This window comes from Cydia fagiglandana, chromosome 25, assembly GCF_963556715.1.
Source record: "Cydia fagiglandana chromosome 25, ilCydFagi1.1, whole genome shotgun sequence".
NCBI classification, from domain to species: domain Eukaryota; kingdom Metazoa; phylum Arthropoda; class Insecta; order Lepidoptera; family Tortricidae; genus Cydia; species Cydia fagiglandana.
This window is the reverse complement of record NC_085956.1, coordinates 5,079,858-5,097,402: the sequence shown is the minus strand read 5'-3', so window position 1 is coordinate 5,097,402 and position 17,545 is coordinate 5,079,858. Positions and strand designations below refer to the sequence as shown.

The following is a 17,545-nucleotide window of genomic DNA, read 5'->3' as shown; positions in this document are numbered from 1 at the left end:
GCAAGCTATACACAACAATTAAAAGCAAAACAAATGTCGTGTCTTACAGGGACCTAAAGAACCTGGCCGAGGACCGCGAAAACTGGCGCATACTCCACCGACAAGAGCCATGCTGCAGTATTCGAACTTCAAGATATTCACAAGAGACAACACGTACAAGATCCATTCTAGATACGTTATAGATTAGATATCAACTAGTTCTCTTTTGCAGCGCAATTCGCGCAACCAATGTCACTTTTACGTTAGATAGAGTAAGATATCTATTAGATGTGAATTGGATCTCTAAGTCATATCCTGTGGAAATTTATTATATTGTTAGTTTAAATTACATTTTTACAACTTTATAACAAATCACTAAAACTTATAAATAAAAAATTTGCCCTAAGTCATGGTCCGTAGTTAGGGTGCCCAGAAGGCTGGCCGCATTGCCCCGCTGGATGGCAATGCTGATCCTTTGGGCAAAATATAGGCCAGCCCTCTGGTCACCGGAGGCCTCTATGAGGCGCTTTGATAACTCCCCATAGAGGCGACGCGCGCTAGGTCCCCACGGCCCCAAGGTTTCCACACCAAACGCCGCAAATATGTAGCTACTACCTAGTGTGACATATTTGCGGCGTTTGAGGCTTTCGGCCGAGGATGCGGCCGCACCAGCGCCAACTTTGGTGCCTGGAATATGGGACGGCGCCAGGGTATCAACGCACGTAGCGTCCCAGAAATCGTTCAAGACTATCTCCAGAATCGCGCAAATGTCAAATTTGACAGGTTAGATCATAAACATATCGTTATCGTATCTTGGTGATGTCTAAAAGATATCTAATAGATGTCCATTTCAAAACTCGAATCGGGCCCATGCTCTTAAACATACTCATGAATCTCATGATGATGGCTGCGGGCGCGGCTAGGCCGGCGGACAATGATGATTTTATTGCATTTTTAACGAGAATGAACTATAAACACTTACAGTGCTAAGCGCCATTTCCAATACCTAATTACCTAGCGTGTTCTTGGGCGTGAATTTGTAAAAATTGAAAAAGCACTTACCTATATTTTACTTAAAAATATGGTTTATTTTTTTTGTAAAAATATACCGCGTGAAACCAGCGTGATTTCCGGAATACACTGAAATGAAATCGGAATGAACTTTTATTACGGACGAAATATACCTAAATACGACACTGTATTGTTCGAGGCCACAGTGTCGATAATTTGTCAAGGTCCGATCTCTGACCTTGATAAAATTTATCAGAAAAAGGGTTCTTTTTGATATTTAAATTATATACATTTATATAGTATTTTTAATTTGCATGATAAATTGATAATAGTTATTTGTTTTACAAGGGGGCAAAGTTGTTGTTTAACCGCTCGTGCTAATATTGATACCCGAGCAAGCGAAAGGTTCCAAAATTGAACTACGAGCGTAGCGAGTGGTTCGAAAGATGGAATCTTGAGCGTTGCGAGGGTTTCAAAGCACGAGGGTTAAACAAAATTTGCCCGAGTGAAACACAAAATTTTTCACCACACCAACCCGAAGCAAATATTAAATGTAAAATATCAAACAAAATCAATCCAAATGAATGTTATTAAATATTTATCATCCAAAATCATCATTTAAAAGTCAATTCTACCGGCAACTCGACAACAACAAACAAAAGAAAACAACTCAAAATTGCATTTGATTACTTTGCCTCACATGTGAATAAAATGCAACTTTGCTATCAGTTTTTGAAGTGCAAAGTAAGCCTTTCCGAGCTGGTGCGGTGAAAATTAAATTGTTTGTTTTGTGTGTATACCGATTTGAGATTTCTTTCATGCAAAACCTACTAATATGTGTATAGAGCGGAGCCGAGTGGCCGAAGTCAGGAGTTTCGCACCCCTGGCATTGCTTCTAGAAATGTCAATCTTGATAAACGAATGAAAAAAGCCGCTTTGCGGAACTCCAAAATGTCCAAATGATGTTCTCAAAAGTACAGCAAAAAATGAATATACCTATGCAAATTCATGTCGTCAGTTTTTTAACAAATTAGCTAACATGTACATAATTACCCAAACATGCATACTTACTAAAAAAACAATGTTCCCACATTGTAATTTCACAAGCAATAATTACTGCCCTATCGCGCATAATAGACGTAAGTGACTTTGGAAACTGATCGAATTTGGACTTTATTACACAATGATAAGGAGGAAAATTGGAAGATTATTCGAATGTAACTTATGACTGACAAGCGTGGTTGCAGTTTATTGACCTGTAGTTTTTACAAATGATATTCGGTGTGAGGTTGTTGACTATTGTCACCTTTGGCTTTGGTGACGAGTTGTAAACCAATTATGTAGTTGTAACCTTCCTGCGAAAATGAAAGCACTGGGTTCAAATCCCTGTGAGTGCAATAGTAGATTGTTAACCAAGGGTCGAAAGGCACCCATTTCCGAGACAGAAATGGTGCTTTTCACCCGAGTTAAACACTCTACTTTTCATATCGAATGCGAGGAAACCAAACAAGACAAGGCAATTTCGCAAAATCAGTAATGGAAGTACCTAATAGATCTACGGCCATGATTTATTTTCCTTAGGACTTACTTGCAATCGGAGACTTTACATGTGTGAAGAGATTAATAACCCCTAGCGAAAATCATTTAGATTTAGATGCAATATTTACGAAAACACACATTTTTTAACAAACTGCAGTAATTTTAAAATGGTTTGTTCATTATAGTATGAAAATCAGCGGGATTGCCTCTTACTTTTTAATTTTATACTTTTTCGTTCTAAAAGCCGCAATAGACTACCGGACCGCACCGCGACTTTGGTGCGCCGCACCGTAATAGCATAATAAAAGTATTTTAAATATTAAATAACAATTTAATTTATAATATAAGTAATTTTTATCTTGTATTTTATTTTATTTTCATGAATATAGTGCTAAATAACTTTAAAAATCAATTTAATATCGTACAAACGTTTAACTGTGGCTGTCTAAGATTCTGCCTTTGCTCATTTACGCAAGTGTATGGTTTAAAAAAATATTTTTGGTGTATTCCTTTTGGTTCCCGCCTTATGAAATCGAGTAAATAGAATTCAACGAAAGAAATCAAGAATAATTTGTTTTTAACACTTCACTTACATCGTTTTTATATAAAAAAGGATCAACGTGGGATTAGTAAAATTAAACAATTACCAATTGTTCCAGGCGAGGAAATAAAGACACTATTTTTCCATTTTGTTTCCACCCAGTTGTTCGTGGAACGGGGACGCAGAGGAGTACACCACTTTTCTGCACTAGAGCATAAACGTATCACTTTCTGCGCACCTTTTAGAACATCAACGACCCACTTTCAGAGCATGAGATATGAAAAGATTAATACCTACTGCTGTGGCGTAACGACCCGAAGTGGATCTTGGCTAGAATTTTTATTGTTCCCTACTGACCCATGTTCTTTCACTGATATGTGTTAAAATTGTCAAATACCAAACGGTGTCGTTAACGCCATCTAGCCGAGAATAGTAAAAAGGTAATGGCGCCATCTATTCGACAACGACTTTTCCTTGGCCGTCCGAGGCACGTTTTTTTCTTAGACTTTATTTATCTTATACGGAGTTATATATATCTCTGGTTCTGACGGACTCCTGACATACTCTCAGTTCGGCTAGCAACGCCGCGGCGCGATGACGCAACGTTCAAAATGCCGATGTATGGTTGTTTTTCAAATTCACGAAATAAAGAACATTTATTTTTATTATACATATATTAAAAAGTAGCGTTTTGTAATTATTTATATTTAGTCCACGCTAATTGTGTATCGACAATTCGACATGACATTTTTGGTAATTTTTGCCGCACCATACTTTACGTAATATTTTACGGCCTTTACGGGTTACGGGTGAGTTCGCATATACGTTCAAATAATATTAGCTGTGACCTGTGAATAGAACAGTTTATTATAGCAAGGATCTAGGAGATAATACCATCTTGTAAATTATGTTTGTTTCTTTAATTTTAGGAATAAAAATGTTTGATATTTACGTTACGAGTACAACGATAACGCTCCGTGAACTCAAAAACATGTAAATAGTAGCCCTAAGTGACTTACTCACACAATGACGCGTGTACAGACGTGCCGTTCACACATATACACGCAAACGAGTTTTGATGTATGGCGTGTCCGCCCTGTGCCGGAGCTTCCGATGCACCGTTTTCTATGGAAAGCATCTCGTGATCGCCTGTCATTTCATAGAAAAGTAAGCGCTGGAAGTTTCGGCACAAAACATCCTCCAGACTGAGCATAGTAGCGCTACCCCCTCTGCCACGCATACGGTAATTTTACTCCATGTTCGAGTCGAAAGTGTCTTTGTGTGACGTCCGTGTCTTTGAACGGACCAATCACGGCACGGGACTTCGCTCACCTCGTCCCGCGCACCTCCGCATTTTTGGCATCATCGGTTGCATGAAATAATTGCTCTAAACTCGGTCTAGAGGATTCCTAATAGTCTATGAACGTGAGTCATCCTTATGTCATCCTTTAGCCATATTCCCTTTTAAACCTTGATAAAAATATAGCGTGACGATGACACGCCTATTTTCTACATTAATACAAGGTAGATTATTTTTAGGGTTCCGTACACCTTAGGGTAAAACGGGACCCTATTACTAAGACTTCGCTGTCCGTCCGTCCGTCCATCCGTCCGTCCGTCCGTCCGTCCGTCCGTCCGTCCGTCCGTCTGTCACCAGGCTGTATCTCACGAACCGTGATAGCTAGACAGTTGAAATTTTCACAGATGATGTATTTCTGTTGCCGCTATAACAACAAATACTAAAAACAGAATAAAATAAAGATTTAAATGGGGCTCCCATACAACAAACGTGATTTTTGACCAAAGTTAAGCAACGTCGGGAGTGGTCAGTACTTGGATGGGTGACCGTTTTTTTTTTGCTTTTTTTTTTTGCATTATGGTACGGAACCCTTCGTGCGCGAGTCCGACTCGCACTTGCCCGGTTTTTATTACTCGTTGCAAGTATGTTCACGTAATGATGACGCCATACTAATTTCAATACATTATGCATTTAGTGGTATGTCACGTATTAGATGTTTCTAGGTCATCGTCTTCACTGCAGTTGCTTTAAAAAAACACGTAAACATACATATATGATAGATCCTATTTAGTGGAAACTTTAGTATTAAATAGATTTAAATGATCTGAGAAATGATACATTGACTATTATACAATATATATGCGCCGAAAGACGATGGTTAAGGGAACTTCCCTCCTATTTCGTAGGCAGGGTCACTACCAACTAGGCTAGGAGGCCGTTATAACTGACAATCCTTAGAACATAATGCAAAAAGTGCACCAATTATGGAATACCTATTGCTATTATATAGTACCGTAAAACGGGGTGAGTAGGTTTCGCGGGAAGAGGTGAGTTATGAATGGCGAGAGAAGGTTTGAGAGTGGGATGAGAAGCGATTTTAAGGCTACTGCTACAAAAATAATGTATTCCAATTTAAAATGGAGCTATAGTAATACGCATAATAAAAAAAATCGATCCAACAATCTTCCAAAATCACCTTTGTATGAAAAACCCTCTCACCCCAAATACGAGGCACTACGGGGTGAGGTGGGTTTTCCTCTTTATCGTCAAAATTATGAAATGAAACTACCCAAAATAAAATACAAACTAAAATACAAACGTCCGAACCACTTATTATATACACCATTCAGTTTTCACATGTAAAAATAAAATATTATCGAGGTTTGAAAGTCAAATTTCAACCAACTCACCCCAATTTACAGTACCTACCCACATATTAATTTCGCATGATGACATTAAAACCAAAACCAATTCCTTATTAGAAATAATTGTTTAATCAATAAAAAAGGTCATTATAGTAAATTTAGTTGCATCCGCATCCGCACTGTCCGGAGATGGACACGGAGCCGGACGCGGCGACCGTGCCACCGAAGTCAACGGAGCCGAGCACGGGCACGGAGCCGACGACGGCGGTCTGGCCGCTCGCGCCGATGTCGCCGGACACGCCCACCTGACCGATGCCGGTACCGCCGTACGAGCCGCTGCTGTAGGCCAGTTGGTTGCAACCGCAAATCTGGCTTAAAGCCATCTGTAATAAAGTCATACATTGTAAAACTAACATCTAAACTAAAGCGTTGTCTGTGGAAGAAATTTTAGCACAATTGATAATGCATATAACTTAAAATTCACGATGAAAGGACTTGCAAAGTAGTTTCTGGTCTCAGTACATTATTTCATTTTGCAAATCGTGAACGCGCAATTTAATTATACAGGGTGTGTCTGACCATGGGGCTTTAAATCCTGGGCTCGATTCTACTCGCTAAACTGAGCTACTATTATTATGGCACCAACCACAAAATCCCGAAAAAATATTTTACTTGTTCATACATTTTGGCTGATTAGATGTCGACGTTTTCTATGGAAAAGCCAAAAAATTATCTCCGATTTCAGGGTTGGTCCCATAGTAAAAGAAGCTCAGTTTAGCGAGTAAAATCAAGCCCTGGATTTAAAGCCCCATGGTCAGACACACCATGTATAGGTAGGTACCTATGTATTTTCGGAAAAATATAGTGCAAATTGAATCTTAAATTTCTCTGAAAACTTAAAAAAATAATTCATGTCGAAAGTCTTTATAAAGAGTAAACTAATATAATTAATAGTTTACAGGTCATTTTGAATATTAAATTATTAACAAAATGTGTTTTTCTAAAAACCTACTTTCTGATAGCTTGCTCGTTTATTAATTTTAAACCTAATTTACCTGGATGAAATAGTAAATAATACTTTGCTAATCACAAGTAGTTTGTGTCGAGTATTGTTCTTTTGGTGGTGGTTTGTTATATTTATTTGCGTATTTATTTTTGCGGGTTAACAATAATTGCATGTAAAAAATACGCAAGTAAGTGTAACTGGTTAGATATGATTGACTAGCACGTTATCATTTCGCAGATTAAAGGCCTGTGCACACCGGCTGCGTGTGCGTGACGTGCACGTGCGCGTGCGGAGTTGTAGTATACAGATCCTTATGAGAGATGGCACACCGCTTGCGTGACGTGTGCGTGTGCGGCTCCAACATTTTAACACGCACATGTCACGCACACGCAAGCCGTGGCTCGGCCTTAAACGTTGACTCACGCTAGACCGGGCCGTGCCCGGACCGAGACCGTCCGACATATCAATTTCTATGACAGCTGATCGGTAATCACATGGTGCTTTCCATAGAAAACGATGCTCCGGAAGTTCCGGGCCGGCCACGGCCCGGTCTAACGTGAGTCATCCTTAACAAAGTATATATGTATATAATATTTTGGTTTTAATTACCTGGATGAGGCAAGCCATGACGCAGAGAACGAGAAGACTGAAGCGAGACATTGTTCTTGACTTGTGTACTTCTTTGACAGAATGAATTACCCAGAATTTGTGCCTATTTTATACCTAATAACATCGTAATGTAAATGTAGAAATAGGTCGAAGATAAGGCTGAAATACCGTTCTTACTAAATATTTATTAATAGGTTTTTGTGTCAAGATTACTTAATTTTTTGCGATAATGGCCGATACATATATTATTAATTAATTGTTTTACCTCGAAGTTAAGCAAGAGCGATTGAAGTAGTATAAAAATTGAAGCATTTGATCAGAATATTCATTCTTAGTTTGTTGGCAAACTTAAAAGAAACATACAAAATGTCTTTTAAGGCTGTAATTTTCTGTGCCGCTGCCTTATTGGTTCAGGTAATCATTACCGATAGCCTCTATTATTTACCTTTTAGTTACCCTTTTGCACGCCAATGACCGATATATGCGCACCGCAGGTCCAACGCCAAAGACCGGTTAATCGGTCACAGACCACAGAGCAACATAGACCTACGTGCATATGCATAAAGTTCAATTTCAGTTGGTCAAACTTCGGTAACGTCGCGTCCGAGTGACGGCTTTTGTGTTTGATACGGCGTCGAGAAGGCTAAGCTTGAATTTTTCTGGATATCATTAATATTTATATTAAGTTGATATTGATTAACACATTTTCGACCCACTGAAAAAAAAATCGCTTGTACTTATTAAAATGTAGAAGAATAGAGAGCCTGTAACTCAAAGAAGTTAAGACCAAAAAAACAAATTTTATACATACCCCTATTTATGAGAACTTATTTAAAAAACCGATAAGTAGTATGTTGAATGCTTTCTAGTTAAATAATTATTATGATTAGCCTAAAAGTGGTCCGGTACTTACCTCTTTAAGTTACTTAAAATAACTTGATACCGGTAGTGGTAAAATTACCTATAAGAAACACTCGCATTGCTCTGACGTCATCGCTTTGTGCCAAGATACTGTACCTTTCAGTCAATATATAAGCTGTATCTTTTCTTTTATAGAGCATCGTTGCTCAGATGAGCTACGGTTGCAGCTGCCAGTCCATCGAGGTGTCTAACAACGGCGGAGCCCTGACCGTGACCAGCGCCGGTCCCATCGCGCCGACCGGCATCGCCGTCGCCTCGGACCTAGGCCTGTCCGGCGACCTGGACCTGTCCGGCGCGCTGCCGTACCTGAGCGCGGTGGCGTTCGAGGGCCAGTTCGACACCAGCGGCGTGGCTCCAGTGTCGTACGGCTGCGGGGACAGCGTCGCCATCACCCAGCAGATCGGCGGCTCCAGCGGCTGCGGATGCGTCAGACGCTAAGGACCTTTACCATGTTTTCTAATAAAAAAGCAAAATATACTAATATCTTCTTTCTTTACCTCTTCCCATTATTTGGGAGCCGATTCGGATTTTGAAATTGACATCTATTAGATATCTTTTAGACATCACCAAGATACGATAACGATATGTTTAAGATCTAACCTGTCAAATTTGACATATGCGCGATTCTTGTGAATATCTTGAATGCCCTCAGCCCTCCTCGTTCTCAAGCGCCAGGTCGGGCGATCCTGGGTTGTCTCTTTATTTAACTGGGGCTGTTTCAAATCCATTGATATGGTGGATCACCACGTAGCAGGCGGGCGACCTCTGCCTGTCCCTTTTATTATTCGGTACCTAATGCAAGGGAGCCTCACGACATGGTCTTCGTCGCGTCTCATGATATGGCCAAAATGTACTAATACAGTTTTCGTATTTTACTGTGGTAGACGATAAACTCATCCTTGAAATGAACCAATGTCCATGTTAACCCTCATCATCAAGGCAGAAGCGAATTAGGGACCGCATGCGATAATTCAAACATGTGTGTCTACAATTTCTACAAACATAAAATAGGTACCTATATAGTAACGTAGGTCAACGTCTTTTTTGAGTAATTCAATTATTTACGTCTACCAGCTTCCGTTGGGTAACTGAATCACTTTTCACTTTGATTATTTTAAAACTGAGATAATTTCTGATGTCACTTAGACTTAGCAGTATAATAAAATGCTATAGTAGTTAATCATTACAACTAAGTTCAGGTCAAATCTTGCCATCTATTAAGGTACAATTTACTATGTAAATAACCCACGTAACGTGACAATGCATTACATAATGATGCTCAATATACATACTTACTTACCTATTTACTGAATTATTTAGCCAATAGCGAGCGGACTCACATATGGTGGTTCCGTACTATCACACATATGTATTTAAATACGGTTTTCTTTATAGTTGGCTTGTGTTTGCACGATTCTTCTAGTTGGTGTGCAGTTTAGTTTTCTTAGTTTAGACCATTTGCACCATCCCACTAACGCAGGGTTAGCCGGTAAAACCGTTAAACCAGTGTCAAGTTGTACTGGTAACATTGGTAACTTCAGACTTGACCGGTTAACCCGGGTTAGTGAGATGGTGCAGTCATCCTAATTTGACACACATTAGTGATTAGATGTTTATACCATATGCGTGTACTTATTTTTGAAATAACCGCAAAATTATGCGAAACGAAGGATTTTGTAAGGATTTCTTAATGTAGTCACATCTGCCTGGGTTAAAAATTCAAACAGCAAAGGATTTGCGGATTGCATTGTTCCTTTTATTAACTCTTGATTCAAATTCCACTACATTTAACTTTAAGTAACCAATTTTTGTTTCCACCTCCCATATCTAAGCCTTGCACATCAATCAATTTAGCATCGTTGGACCAATTTTTGTTTAACATCATTGCAACCGCACCCGCATTGGCCCTGGATGGATACGGAGCCCCTCGCCGGAGCTGTGCCACTGAACGCCACCGTGCCGGCCACCGGCACGGATCCGGCGACGGCCGTGGTGCCGGACGCACCGATGAGGCCTTCAGCTCTCACGACTCCGAAACCCACACCGCCGTACGACGCACCGTAGCCGCTGCTGATGCTAGATGCACCCAAGCTGACGCTAGGCGCACTCAAGCTGATGCTAGGTGCACTGTAGCTGACGCTAGGCGCACTGTAGCTGACGCTAGGTGCACTGTACTCATATGCACTAACGCTGCTGGGTGCACTAACACTGTACTTCTCGATGACTTGCTCTAGTCCGCCGAGTCCGCAACCAGAGGGCGCGTAAGAGATCTGATTACCACACGAGAGCCCGCACAGAGCAGTCTGTCAAACAAATTTATATTTAAGCCATATTTTTATTACTTTTTCATAATTCTTGGACCCACTGTTTAAAAGTGAAACAATATACTGGAAAGCATCACGTGATCGCCTGTCATGTCATAGGCATCCTTTATACATAGGTAAGTAAAAAAATGATTTTGTTCTATATTATTTTTGAAAGCGAAAAAAAAACATTCTCACTTTATGTGTAGGTACAGGTATCATTAAAAGTTGCGGATCTAACGCGTTCAAAGTATCTACCATTCTTTAATAGCTTAACAACAAGAAACATGTCTCTACATATTACTAGCGACCCGCCCTGGCTTCGCACAGGTTAAGAAACGGATTCGGTTTTGTAAGAAATGTCTTTTCACTACACCACCGGAAAGAATTACTTTGCACTTCAAAAACGAATATCAAAGTTGGATTTTATCCACATGTGAGGCAAAGTAATCAAATGCAAATTTTGAGTTGTTTTCTTATGTTTGCTGGTAGAATTGACTTTTAAATGATGATTTTGGATGATAAATATTTAATAACATTAATTTGGATTTGATTTGGTTTGATTTTGTTTGATAATTTACATTTAATATTTGCTTCGGGTTGGTGTGGTGAAAAATGTTGTGTGTCACTCGGGGCCAAATTTTGTTTAACCCTCGTGCTTTGAAACCCTCGCAACGCTCTAGATTCCATTTTTCGAACCACTCGCTACGTTCGTGGTTCAATTTTGGAATCTTTCGCTTGCTCGGGTATCAATATTAGCACGAGCGGTTAAACGACAACTTTGCCCCCTTGTAAAACAAATAACTAATTCTGTGCTGGAGGTTCCTTATTGACTAATATCAAATACTTACTGAGCAGAGATCCCGTTCTCTTATTTTGCTTTTTTGATTTATTTAGATATATCGCCGATGGCGAACATTGTCAACAGTTTGGAAGATACTAATAAATAAATAAAAAACCGGGCAAGTGCGAGTCGGACTCGCGCACGAAGGGTTCCGTACCATAATGCAAAAAAAAAACAAAAAAAAGCAAACAAAAAACGGTCACCCATCCAAAAGTACTGACCACTCCCGACGTTGCTTAACTTTGGTCAAAAATCACGTTTGTTGTATGGGAGCCCCATTTAAATCTTTATTTTATTCTGTTTCTAGTATTTGTTGATATAGCGGCAACAGAAATACATCACCTGTGAAAATTTCAACTGTCTAGCTATCACGGTTCGTGAGATACAGCCTGGTGACAGACGGACGGACGGACGGACGGACGGACAGCGAAGTCTTAGTAATAGGGTCCCGTTTTACCCTTTGGGTACGGAACCCTAAAAATAGAGAAAAGCCCATGTGTCAGAATCGACAACCCAAGATAGAGCGTCTTAGCGCAAATATGTGAGGAGGCCCGACCCCGAATAATGGGAAAAGGGATGGAAAAAGAAGAAGAAGAGAAAAGCGGCGACCCCAGCTCCGGCGCATTTTTAATCCAGCGTATTTCACTAGCCGTGCAAAGAGGAAACGTCAGCAGCGTGCTAGGTACATTTAGCCGGGTACCTATGGCCTAATAGCATATAATACCCTTAAATTTTTATATTTACCTAGTTATAAGTTTGTAAATTTCTGTACCTATTTACATTTCATTTAGTAATAAAATATTTTTACCATCAAAAAAAAATTAAAAAAAATAGACAAATAGTTACCTGGATCAGACAAACCTGGACAAACAACACGAGGAAAGCAAAGCGAGACATGTTTGTAATAAATTTTCTTACTCAAAAGAAATGATGACTTAACCAAAATTTCTACTGCTTTTATACTAACTTTATCACACAAAATTTGGAAATTAGGTCAGCGATAATACACCTGTGTATGTTCTTTCTTTGCTAAAGAAAGGTGATAGGAATTGCGTGACAAAATGTATTTTCTCTATCTTTTGTTTAATTATTTGACGTACGTATATTTATGAGAGATTGATAACAATTTAAATAAAAGCTGTTGACCGCAGTATAACAATCATAACTTAAGGAGCTGTCAAAGTAGAAAGCATCAAAATGGCATACAAGGCAGCTTTACTCTGCGTGGTTGCGTGTTTGGTTCCGCAGGTAAGTTTTTGTTGTTTTCATTCTTTCTTTAACAAAAATCCATCATAATATTTTAAACTTTCGCGTTTTAAACACATATTAACTCACATTTATAGATAGACGGGTCTAACGCGAATTTTATTCAATTACCTTGATTTACCGATGTTTCGACACAGGTTTCACTGGTCGTGGTCGCGGCTGACTGATGTCCCAGCAAAATGTCAAAACAGAGATTTGTGCAACTACCCGACGAAAAGTGTATGGAAAAGTTTAGGGTAAACATCACATTTTCAAACCACCCACTACACATAATGTTAATTATTGTCATGTTGTTGTGTGTTATTGTTGTGTATATTGTGTTATATTGTTGTGTCGGGTAGTTGCACAAATCTCTGTTTTGACATTTTGCTGGGACATCAGTCAGCCGCGACCACGACCAGTGAAATCCGTGTCGAAACGTCGGTAAATCAAAGTAATAGAATAAAATTCGCGTTAGACCCGTCTATAAATGTGAGTTAATAAAAATCCATCAATATTGCCTATGCGTTTTTCATGACTCATGAGTGTCACATAAGGTTCCCCGAAGATTTAAGGATGACTCACACTAGACCGGTCCGGGGCCGGGCCGGAGCTTCCGGCGCTTTGTTTTCTATGGAAAGCACCACGTGATCACCGATCAACCCTCATAAAAGATGGCATCTCGGTCTAGCGTGAGTCATTTCTCTGGATCATCTCTCTGGAAGCTCTGGCCCGGACCCGGCCCTGAGTGTTTTATTATGCTTTATTCGCATATTTCGGCAAAGAAACGACAAGAACAAATATATTGATTTGTCGTTTTTGGTCCTTCTGTACGACTCACATGTCTGATAAATGATAATATGTCTTTATTTTCAGTCCTTATTAGCTAGCTGTGGCTGCAACTCCGGTAGAGTGATCGTCAAAGAAATCGACGAAATAAGTTACAATCCAATTTCTATTCGACCGCAAAGCGCTGGTAGAGTGATCGTCAAAGAAGAAATCGACAAGATAAGTTACAATCCGATTGCTGTTCGACCGAGCATTTCGAGCAACAGCTTATCCATCGACGTACCCAGTTATGGAGGCTCCCTGGCTGTTTCCAGCATCGGGCCGATCTCGCCCTCCGGCATCGCCGTCGCCACTGACCTGAGCCTGGCGGGAGACCTGGTGCTCTCCGGTGAGCTGCCGTACTTGAGCGCGGTGGCGTTCGAGGGCAGTTTTGAGGCCAGTGGCGCCGTGCCGGTGGCGTACGGCTGTGGAGACTCCGTCGGCATCACGGAACAAATCGGAGGCATTGGCTCTGCTTCCTTAGTTGGAGGGAATCTCGGCTCCGCTTCCTTACTTGGAGGGAATATCGGCTCCGCTTCCTTACTTGGAGGGAATATCGGCTCCGCTTCCTTACTTGGAGGGAATATCGGCTCCGCTTCCCTACTTAGAGGGAATATCGGCGCTAGTTCTTATGGCTCTTCTTACCGTGGTTGTGGATGTAAATAGTAAAAATTGACCGAGGTGCTGAATGTGTTGTTGGCGAACATGGTTCCCGAACCATTCATTGAAATTAGAAATATGTATAAAATACGAGTTGTTTCTTTAAACTTCAGTAAATATAATAAACGTCATACTGTGAAAGGTATTATTTCTTCATTTAAAACATTAAATCAGGGAAAAAATCCTATATTACACAAAAGTCAGACCGAGAAAAGTCTGCAACGATTTTGATAGCCCACGCAGTGCAAGTGTCAATTTAAAGTAAAACTACTATGAAATTATGACGTAGAAATAACACTTGCACTACTATCAAAATATAACTCCTCCTAAAAAATCCTTCATAAATAATAAAAATTACACTCACAAATGTACTTCATAAGTATGTACTTACTCCTCAGGCGCAGCGACCCAAAGTGTGTCTTGGCCTCCAACACGACTGCTCGCCACTGATCCCGGTCCTGTGCCGTGTCTCGCCAGTTCTCATCAAAATCAAAATCTATCAAAATCGCTGCAGACTTTTCTTTACCTTACAGACAATATTTATAGGTATGCATTTTACAAACTTAAATACTAAACACTATTTACGCGGCGTGGCTCCGTTGAATCGTCTGGTCCCAACCCCAAAACGCAATGTCTCTCCCATAGAATATATCAACATCTGATGAGTCAAAGTGTATGAAACATCCATTGTTTTCCACGATGTTGTGGTTAGTCTCAGAGTAAAAATTACAAATTATGGCATACATAGGTACTATAAATAAATAAATATTTGGTGACATCTTACACAGATCAACCTAGCCCCGAACTAAGCAAAGCTTGTACTATGGGTGCTCAGCGACGATATCAGTATGAGTAGGTATAGATGTCAGAATGAGATATGAGTATGAGTGCATTGACGACAAATACATATTTATGTATATACATAGAAAACACATATGATATGACTCAGCAACAAATATTTGTGTTTTTCACACAAATAAATGCCCTTACCGGGATTCGGCTTCACAGGCAGGGTCACTACCCACTAGGCCAGACGGTCGTCAAATATGTCACGCAGTGCGCAGCACAATGTTAGGCTTATTGGCTACAATAGTCAGTGATGATAGATTGATCCCAGAAAAGCGTGGCACGACCTTTATTGAGATTTTGAGAACAGGCGCAGGGTGAGTACATGTAGTACCTACGGCACTTCGCGGTCCATTAGCTGCCGTATTCGAACTTCAAGATATTCACAAGAGACGACACTTTCTAGATCCATTCTAGATACGTAATAGTTTAGATATCAACTAGTTCTCTTTTGCAGCGCAATTCGGGCAACTAATGTCACTTTTACGTTAGATAGAGTAAGATATCTATTAGATGTGAATTAGATCTCTGTCATATCCTGCGTAAATCGTTCAAGAGTATCTCCAGAATCGCGCAAATGTCAAATTTGACAGTATAGATCTTAAACATATCGTTATCGTATCTTGGGTGATGTCTAAAAGATGTCTAATAGATGTCTATTTCATAATCGGGCCCCTAATCATATTATTATTACGAGCCCGCACTATCCCAATGCTGGGCAACGGGCTCTCGTCTATTCCTCCATGTATTCATATCTCCTAAAGTCTTCACCAGTCTATCAAAGGCCTCTCGCCTATTCCTCCATGTATTCATATCTCCTATAAAGTCTTCACCAGTCTATCAAAGGCCTCTAGCCTATTCCTCCATGTATTAATAACCCCTAAAGTCTTCACCAGTCTATCAAAGGCCTCTCGCCTATTCCTCCATGTATTAATAACCCCTAAAGTCTTCACCAGTCTATCAAAGGCCTCTCGCCTATTCCTCCATGTATTCATATCTCCTATAAAGTCTTCACCAGTCTATCGAAGGCCTCTAGCCTATTCCTCCATGTATTAATAACCCCTAAAGTCTTCACCAGTCTATCAAAGGCCTCTCGCCTATTCCTCCATGTATTCATATCTCCTAAAGTCTTCACCAGTCTATCAAAGGCCTCTAGCCTATTCCTCCATGTATTCATATCTCCTAAAGTCTTCACCAGTCTATCAAAGGCCTCTCGCCTATTCCTCCATGTATTCATATCTCCTAAAGTCTTCACCAGTCTATCAAAGGCTCTAGCCTATTCCTCCATGTATTAATAACTCCTAAAGTCTTCACCAGTCTATCAAAGGCCTCTCGCCTATTCCTCCATGTATTCATATCTCCTAAAGTCTTCACCAGTCTGTCAAAGGCCTCTAGCCTATTCCTCCATGTATTAATAACTCCTAAAGTCTTCACCAGTCTATCAAAGGCCTCTCGCCTATTCCTCCATGTATTCATATCTCCTAAAGTCTTCACCAGTCTAACAAAGGCTTCGAGCTCGTCGTCTCTGACGAAGACTGTCGTGACGCATTGCAATTGTAGAAACCCAACGGGTGGCAGACTGAATTAATATTCAGAAGAAATATCTACCTATATTAATACAAAATACACCCTATTCAAATCAGAAATACAGTAATTGAGCAAGTAAAAAGTTTTAAATACTTAGGAAGCATTATAACATGCGACTCCAGATGCACTTCGGATATCACCACACGCATAGCCATGGCTAAAAAAGCTTTCAACGCCAAGAAACACCTGCTTAAAGCAAAGATATCCCGAAACATCAGAAAGCGATTTATCAAGACCTACGTCTGGAGTATAGCGTTATATGAAGACGTGGACATTAACCCAGCGTGATAGAGACAGATTGAGCGCTTTTGAAATGTGGACATGGAGAAGAATGGAAGGAATAAGCTGGAAAGAGAGGAAAACAAATACGGAAGTATTAAATTTGGTAGGTGAGAAGAGATCTCTGCTAAAAACAATTGAAAACAGAAGGGGAAACATGTTGGGGCACCTGATACGTCACGATAATTACATAAAGTCTATAATTGAAGGCAGAATAGAAGAACAGAGAGGCAGAGGAAGACCGAGACGTGCATATATTGACCAGGCCAAAGAGAAAATTAATGTAGTGACGTATCAGGAACTCAAAACAGTAGCAGAGAAGAGAACGGAATGGCGAATACTCCACCGACAAGAGCTAGGCTCTTAAGAACAATGATGATGATGATTAATATATAGGTAGGTATTTCATAATATTGCAATACCGTTGATTAGTAACTTACCAGATTAGTACCAGAAATGTCTCTTTTGATAGATCATATCCATAACTAATCCAGATCGAATTCATAACCCATTATTAAAATCAGATTACGCGCTGCTGGTTCGTCAGCGGCCCGACTAAGACCGGCTGACTAATCACAATAGGAGTAGGTAATGCATAACATGTTACTCAACGTATTTTCTGATAATACGACATTCTTCCAAGTTTTATAATGGCACAGACATATATGTTTCTCTTAGAGCAT

General features: G+C 40.0%; 4 protein-coding genes across 4 annotated transcripts in view; 2 read left to right on the top strand and 2 right to left on the bottom strand.

Annotated features, from left to right (window-relative positions):
- LOC134677097 (dihydrofolate reductase) overlaps positions 1 to 17,545 on the top strand; it is a 262,050-nt gene that overhangs the window by 101,631 nt on the left and 142,874 nt on the right. The window lies entirely within an intron of this gene.
- Positions 5,848 to 7,428, bottom strand: LOC134676934 (chorion class CA protein ERA.1-like). Its single transcript, XM_063535313.1, has 2 exons — positions 7,350 to 7,428; positions 5,848 to 6,117 (listed from the first exon to the last, which is right to left on the bottom strand). Exons 1-2 carry the CDS (start codon positions 7,398 to 7,400, stop codon positions 5,893 to 5,895), a joined length of 276 nt encoding a protein of 91 aa, XP_063391383.1. The 5' UTR covers positions 7,401 to 7,428; the 3' UTR covers positions 5,848 to 5,892.
- On the top strand, positions 7,699 to 8,712 carry LOC134676959 (chorion class CB protein M5H4-like). The gene is made up of 2 exons (XM_063535337.1): positions 7,699 to 7,763; positions 8,406 to 8,712. Exons 1-2 carry the CDS (start codon positions 7,716 to 7,718, stop codon positions 8,706 to 8,708), a joined length of 351 nt encoding a protein of 116 aa, XP_063391407.1. The 5' UTR covers positions 7,699 to 7,715; the 3' UTR covers positions 8,709 to 8,712.
- Positions 10,121 to 12,486, bottom strand: LOC134676824 (chorion class A protein Ld2/Ld41-like). Its single transcript, XM_063535206.1, has 2 exons — positions 12,264 to 12,486; positions 10,121 to 10,573 (listed from the first exon to the last, which is right to left on the bottom strand). The coding sequence occupies exons 1-2, from the start codon at positions 12,312 to 12,314 to the stop codon at positions 10,121 to 10,123; spliced, it is 504 nt and encodes a 167-aa protein (XP_063391276.1). The 5' UTR covers positions 12,315 to 12,486.